This window comes from Rana temporaria, chromosome 5, assembly GCF_905171775.1.
Source record: "Rana temporaria chromosome 5, aRanTem1.1, whole genome shotgun sequence".
In the NCBI taxonomy this organism is placed as follows: domain Eukaryota; kingdom Metazoa; phylum Chordata; class Amphibia; order Anura; family Ranidae; genus Rana; species Rana temporaria.
This window is the reverse complement of record NC_053493.1, coordinates 339,254,595-339,262,059: the sequence shown is the minus strand read 5'-3', so window position 1 is coordinate 339,262,059 and position 7,465 is coordinate 339,254,595. Positions and strand designations below refer to the sequence as shown.

Here is a 7,465-nt window from a genome sequence, read left to right as displayed (position 1 = left end):
AGATTATTTGCTGAACTATATAAGCTAACGGATACACAACATTGGGCACTGGCTGGCATTCTATTTCTTTCTCAACTGTACATGGGCAATGTTTTGCAATCTTTTGATCAGCAAAGAGAGGAGTTCCCTATCCCTTGACATTCCTTTTACCAGTATTTACAACTATGACATGCACAAAGCACACAGGCTGGGTATTCTGCTCTCCGACTGGTCGAATCCTACTTCTTGGACTCTCTCATGTCAGAGACTGATAAGAAGGGAGCCATTTCTAGAATTTACTCACATTTACTTATGCAGAAAGAGGATCTAGCTACACTGCCATATAGGAGGAAATGGGAGGCTGATCTAGGTCCCATAGATGGGGAGAGCTGGGAAGCAGCTGTACCATTGGTGTCAGTGTCAGCTGCACAGAAATTGTTTCAGCTATTCATTCTCCATCGTGCACCAAAACAATTGTTTACTTAGGGGAAAACGGGGCTCCCCTATTTGTCCTAAATGCAAAGCATACCAGACTTCATATGATCTGGAAATGTCCCAAAACGTGTTCAATATTAAGAAGAGGTCATTACTGTTATTAATCAGACATATGATGTACAACTCCCTATGGATCCACCGATTTGCCTCCTGGGGGGGGGGGGGCATTGGAGGCTGGTAAATTATACTTGTATTAGGGAGAAGAACACTCATCTCCATAGAAATTAATCTAAGAACTTTTTGTCAATATGTCAGTGTTGGCTTGAGGTTACCGGATTAGCCCCTCCACAGCTCACCCTAGATAGATTATTGCAATTGTAGGCTCAACTATTCTGATATGGTTCAGATAGTCTTTTGAGCTTGCTGGCCCAGAGCTTCCTTACAATTGTACCTTTTACCTTACAACAATTGACATACACCAAAGGAAAACATTTCTGATTTTTCTAATGTCACTCCAAAAAAATATCGCTGTATGAGGTTTTTTTTTTTTTTTTTTTTTTTAAACTCAGAGATGAAGGCCTCTGGCCCTTTTTCACAATATTCATTGTTTGATGCTTTGATAGACTTGATGAATATTTGTAACCCTCTATAATCTTTAAAAATGTTTTACCTTGATTTAAAAAAAAGAAAAAGAAAAAAGGAAGATGCCATAAGAGCACAGCAGGAATGACACTGGGTCCAGCACATTGATGAATACCAGAGTTGCAGATAAGAAGTAGTGCAAGAGTCCAACAAGATGCACTGGAAAGATGGGTACATGAAGGTAAGCATTCTTGATGTCCACATAGTTTAAAGTATAACTAAAAGGCAAAACTTTTTTTTGTAGAGTGGAGAGGGATTAGAACCCCTGTAATGTTTGTATTGCTACCTCTGCCACCCATTAGGGAAATCCATCCTTTCCTGATTGGTTGGGGGTGGAGGGGGTATACAGATGTCAGACAGTCACACTAATAGGATTGTTTTGCTGGAACGAAACCAATGCATGTGTAGTAAGAGAAGGGTAGAGTTCTGTAGGCCAGTAGGCAGGCCCGACAACATTAGGTGGGATTTCCGATAAGGTAAGGCATTATTGTGAGCCCAGGGGGTGTTTTGTTGCACATTTTAAGTGGCAGTCTTTACAAGATCGCTGGCAGGAGAAAAAGTCCACATGCAGCGCATCACAACTCACACAGTTATACAGACAGGCACACATGTTATCACTCCACAAGCATACCCAAAGCTTGGCTGACAAAATCACTTTCTTCAGTAAGGTAGTTTCCTTTAATAAAACCAGACACTGGTCAATATTTAAGACGTCAAAATGATAATAAAAAAAAAAAATTATGTAAATCACAGAAGTCTGATAGTAATTTACAAGAAAAATTGAATATAGATACAGAGGTAGAAAGTCGCTATACAATGTTTTCTAACTATATTTTTACTTCATTGAAGGCACAACTGTAAAATGTATTCTATATATACAAAAAAAAATAAAAAAAGTAGTTTTATTTTGCAGCACACTCACAAAAAGAAATCTTTACACCTCTACATAATTCACATGTACAAGTACAGGGAGAAGAAGTTAATGTCTGCAAAATCTGTTTTGCAGACAGACAAAAGTTTTAATCTACAGCATCAAGTGATACCATTCCATTCATTTTGTGCAAGTTCTGCCACCTTTACTGAGGCCTAGTAACCATGAGGGTAGACATTTTGTATTGTACATAAGCAGAATAAGAGCATATCGATTTGTTGGTAATCAGGGACAATCACTGGAGCCTTTCCTAAGGCCTCATTCACACGAGGCGCACTCCATTACGGAGTCCACCTGCTCCCGCCAGCTCAGCGGGAGATCAGTCCGCAGATCTCCGCTGAGCCGACGGATGACAAACTCCTCTCTGCTCACTGAGCGGGGAAAGGGCTTGTCGGGCACCGCTGTATCCTATGGAGCGATCTGATGAAAACGGACAGCATGTCCATTTTCATCAGATCTTACCCGATCTGATATGGACGGATGGGGACGTGCCCCCCATACGTCTGTTTTTAGCGGATCGGATAGGGTTGGATGTCAGCGGACATGTCTCCGCTGACATCCGACGCTCCATAGGGATGCATGAAGCGGCCGTTCAGGTCCGCCGTCAAAACTGACAGGCGAACCCGAACGGTCCGTCCGTGTGAATGAGGCCTTAGAAAATGTGGCCTTTTGACCGTAACAAAATTAGCTTTATTAAAGTGGACCTTTCAGTAAGGAATACATTCCTGGACATCTTCCAATATACAGCAAGAGAAACAATGTCAAAATGTTATCCCAGCTCAACTGCCAATATAGAAGTCCACAAACTGATCCGGTGCTCTAGCGAGGACGTTCAGGCCCCATAAATACAATACTTGAATAAAAAAAAAAGGCTGGCAATTTGTGTGCTCTTGATTAAAAGTACTTTATTGGGTACAGGCTATACGCTGTATAGCAGGGATATGCAATTAGTGGACCTCCAGCTGTTGCAGAACTACACTTCCCAGGAGGCTTAGCAATACTCTGACAGCCACAAGCATGACACCCAGAGGCAGAGGCATGATGGGACTTGTAGTTTTGCAACAGCTGGAGGTCCGCTAATTGCATATCCCTGCTGTATAGCCTGTACCCATGTAACCAATAAAGTACTTTTATTCAAGAGCATCCAAGTTGCCAGCCCTTTTTTGATTCAATATACAGCAAGAGTACCATTTTTCCAAAAGGACTATTCCTTTACCATTAAAGAGTAGTCCTTTTGCTCCAGTCAGGTGACTTTGCTGCAGGTCTCAGTCTCCTCGATTACAGTATTGTAAAGGGCTTGTTGACAGGAATTTCTGTTAAGGACCTATTCACTCTTGCATTAACAGGTATTTAGGGCACATTTTTTTTGCTCCCTAAACACCTAACAAAGCAACCTACAATAGATAATACAGACAGATTGGTTCTTATTTGAAAAACTTAGTGTTTGCGTTGCTAGGCTACAAAAATTAAGCCACATGTCGAGTCTGGGAGAAGTTGAAACTAGTCAAACTCCTTCAAGTCTTAGGTAACATGCAGCAAACACACCTGTGGCAACTATAGAATGTTTGTCAAGCATTTAGGAAATACCAGTGAGGTGGAAAACAAGCTAATTTTTTATATTATATCTATATATAGAAAATAAAATTGTTCCCCACTTGAATGACATCTGGGGTGCCTTTTTAATGTGCATTAACACTATAGTTCATGCAAGTGTTGGAGTTAGATTTTTATTTTGCAAGTGTGAACTTAGCCTGAAAGTTGCCTTCTGCATTTGAGTGTGGAGCTACTCAAAAGTATGCATTTGAATGCAAAAGGCTGTGTTCCAACTGCTTTGATTGCAAAGCAAATGCATCTTAATAGAACTTGCTGCATCAAAAGAAACCCAACACAAAGCAGCCTCAGAATAGACATCAATGCTAAACTATTAAACTATTCAGGTGAATGGGAATGTGTAATCTTTAATGCATTTTAAAACATGTCAAATGCAGCACAACCATGAGCACCAACATTGTAGTTAGTCACAAGTTAAGAGACTGATCGGTGTCACACATTTGCGTGACACCATACAGACACCAGAATTTACACGATTTTGTCCCCCTCCAAGCATGTTGGTGCAGGAAGCAGAGGCTAACCCTGAAAAATTCCTGGACAAAAAGACGATGCTTTCCCTTCAAATGAGAAAAGCAGATAGAGGGCATACTCAGTGTGCAATTATAAATACCTACATATAATACAGACAGACACATTACTTAGTATGCATGGATTTATCATGAAAAATAAATCTGAGCCTAGGTCCACTTTAATAATACAACACTAGAGAGCAAAGACCCAACGCAACCAATCACAGATTAACTTTTAGGCCTGGCTCACACCTATGCAGGTTTCATATTCCAGGTGCATTTTGCATTTTAATACACGTTTTTGATCCATTGAAGTCTATGGAACCAAAGACTTGAAAAAAAAATTCCCTGGACCTTTCCACAAAATGCACAGATGTGAACGTGACCCATAGGAAACCATGTTAAATGGACTGTAGGGTGTTTCTGCAAAACAGAAAATGCACTAAAAACACCACATTAGGTGTGAACCAGGCCTGAAGTATAATGGAAAAAGAAAAACGGTTTAGGTTGATATTAGTTATAGCACACCACTGAACCATGGGCATTAAATGTCTCTAAAATTAAAGCATAGTGCCCATTGCAGGTAAGATGGCAGGAATATATTTTTCCAATATAGGTTAGAATTAGTGTGAACAAATATGTTGCTACAGGAATTTATTTTTTATGTATTTGTGTCTTTAGGTTATAAAATAAAAAAAATCTGGGTTTTAGACCGTCTTGTCCACTTCCTTCTACAAGCCATTCTTTGCTATGTGCCCAAAGCTTGCACATGTATGCAATGCCCAAATGATTAGATAATAAAATATTCCATACATCATTAACACAGAAGTCATATTATTTATTTTTTTAAGAGACAACCAACAGGTAGGGTTTCTATAGCAGAGGAGACTCTTCTGTCATAATTTCTTCTCATTGCTTGTCAGTGTTTGTACCAAAGTTGTGCATAAGCAGCTCAGTGTACAATGTCTGGGCACATTTCTGTGCAGCTGTACTAATTTCCATACGCATGCTTGGGCGTTATATCATCCTGGCCAACCATGAGGCCGAAGACTTAGAACCCAGAAGATGACAAATTCTTGCAATGGAGGGGGATTGCTTGTATTGCAAGTCTGCCGTACATGGCAATATGATGGACACTGGTATGTTATTGCAAACCGCTCCTGGGGGGCCCAAAATTTTGTTAGGGCAGTTTACATCCACTTTAAAAAGACTGCCAAAGTTTTGTGGGTATAAATAATCACAGTGAAATTGCAATTTTCTTTGATTTGTATACCCACTAAAGTTAGCTGGTAAACATGCTAGGATGGCAAGTACTATACACACACCAAGGTATATTGACCATATAAAACAAACCCACAGATTCTGAACCCCAGTTTGCACTACCCCAAGTTCTTGATCAGTTATAAATATATTTTATATAAAAATAACTGAAGCTCAAAACATACACAGACACCTTAAGGTGTAGGCAACGGGTTACCATAGGACATACATAAGAAATATAGTAACAGCGTTCATTTTGCGGGCTAGGCTAACACCGAGGTATACAAGGCCTATAAATTAAGCTCTTTTCTTATACATTGCATTTTCTCCTTGTCGTCGAGATGGAAGCAGGCATCTGAATGGTTGCTTATTTTTCCTTTGTCATTACGATAGAGCCAGAAAACACATTCTTCAAGAACAGAATGGGAGAATCTGACTTCTAAAAAGGATAAGTTTATTTTGGTTTTCCCAATTCTGTTGGCATGGAAAATCAGCGGAAAGTTATTACAAAAAGAATGCGCAGAGCAACCACATTCCTGGTTTAATTTCCTTAAACAAAATGAAAGCCGAGACATGATTGGCTGCTTTGGACGAATGCATTGGTTTTGCTCTACAATTCTTTGCTCCAGCTTGCATAAAGATCCAGCTCACAGTGCTTTAAAAGTATGCTTTAAAAGTTACTAGAAAAAAAAAAAAATATACGGTTAAGCAGCAGGTTGCTATACAGACATCTTAATTTGTTCTAAGGTTTTAGATCTGCAGCTTTATTGATCCTCTCTTTTCTTTAAAGCAAGCTAATGTAACATGTGTAGCATTTGTAGAAACTGGTAGCTCTACAGAAACAGTTTATTGCTACATTTAAGCTCATCGTAGGTCTTTAGTTGGTCACATTTTCAAATCTCTTGGCAAGTTTACAGTGTGTGAATTAATACGTGATTCTTCATTTTTGTTTTAGAGTCCAGCCACGAGTATAAGGAAAAGACGTAGTGTAGGGAAAAAAAAAAAAAAAAAGGGGGAAGTAGTCCCATATGTAAATCTGTCACACAAGTGCCTTTTCTGAATCAGTCTTAAAATGTGTTGACTGTTCAACAATAGAGATCAGTCTAATCACGAGACAAAAAAAAATAAAAAATTTACACTAAATAATTAAGGAAATTTATATTCCATTTTTAGCTTCATTGTTGTTTGTGGCTTGTTTCCGCTGAGCAATGAAAGGGTACATGCACTTGTCTGCTCCGAGGAACCGGTACATACAGACCACGGCTTCAAACGGCAGGATGCTGCAAAGAAAAGAAAAAAGCTCACTACTAAACCAAAATAAACCATGTATATATTATAATAAAACAGTTCAAAAGGGCAACAAAAAAAGTTTCACAAATCAATGGGGGCTATTTACGAAAGGCAAATCCACTTTGCACTACAAGTGCACTTGAAATTGCACTGAAAGTACACTTTAAAGTGCAGTCCCTGTAAATCTGAAATTAGGGGAAACTGCTGATTTTATTATCCAATCAAACTTCTCCTCGTCTTTCCTTTTCAGATTTAATTCAGGTTGGTGAATGAAACAGTACCAAGCCCAGGGGTTTAATATAATGGGCAACTAGCATTCTATGAAAGGTTGTGAGGAACACAAATCTCTGTATTTCTCTTTTGACAGGTATTCTTTCAATCACCTTTTACCTCCAGTCTGAAAGAAATTATCATAGCCAGCCTACATTATCACACACACACAAATTTATATATATATATATATATATATATATATATATATATATATATATATATATATATATATATATATATATATATATAAAAATTTGTTTTTTACATTTAGTATAATCAGGGCTTTTTTTCTCAGACAATAGGTGCAGGAACTCCCCCTTTCCGAGTCGCCCCTTTTCTCCGCCCCTACCTACCTCCCAGTACTGCCCCTTTTAGACAATATAGAACCAAGTATCATTTTGTGGTGCTAAGTAATTTGTATGGAATTTAGTAATGATATCAAGAAAAGCAGTAAAATAGATCCCCTGCAGCCAACAACAATAGATCCCCCTAACAATGGACCACCCACTGCAAAATTTCCCCGCCAGCAACAATA

General features: G+C 38.8%; 1 protein-coding gene across 1 annotated transcript in view; it reads right to left on the bottom strand.

Moving 5' to 3' along the window:
- Nucleotides 1-4,924: 4,924 nt before the first annotated feature.
- The window catches only part of RDH10 (retinol dehydrogenase 10), a 38,592-nt gene continuing 36,051 nt past the window's right edge, over nt 4,925-7,465 (bottom strand). Inside the window, exon 6 of the mRNA XM_040354421.1 lies at nt 4,925-6,647. Coding sequence (XP_040210355.1) covers nt 6,524-6,647 — 124 coding nt within the window. The 3' untranslated portion in view covers nt 4,925-6,523. The remainder of the gene's footprint in view (nt 6,648-7,465) is intronic.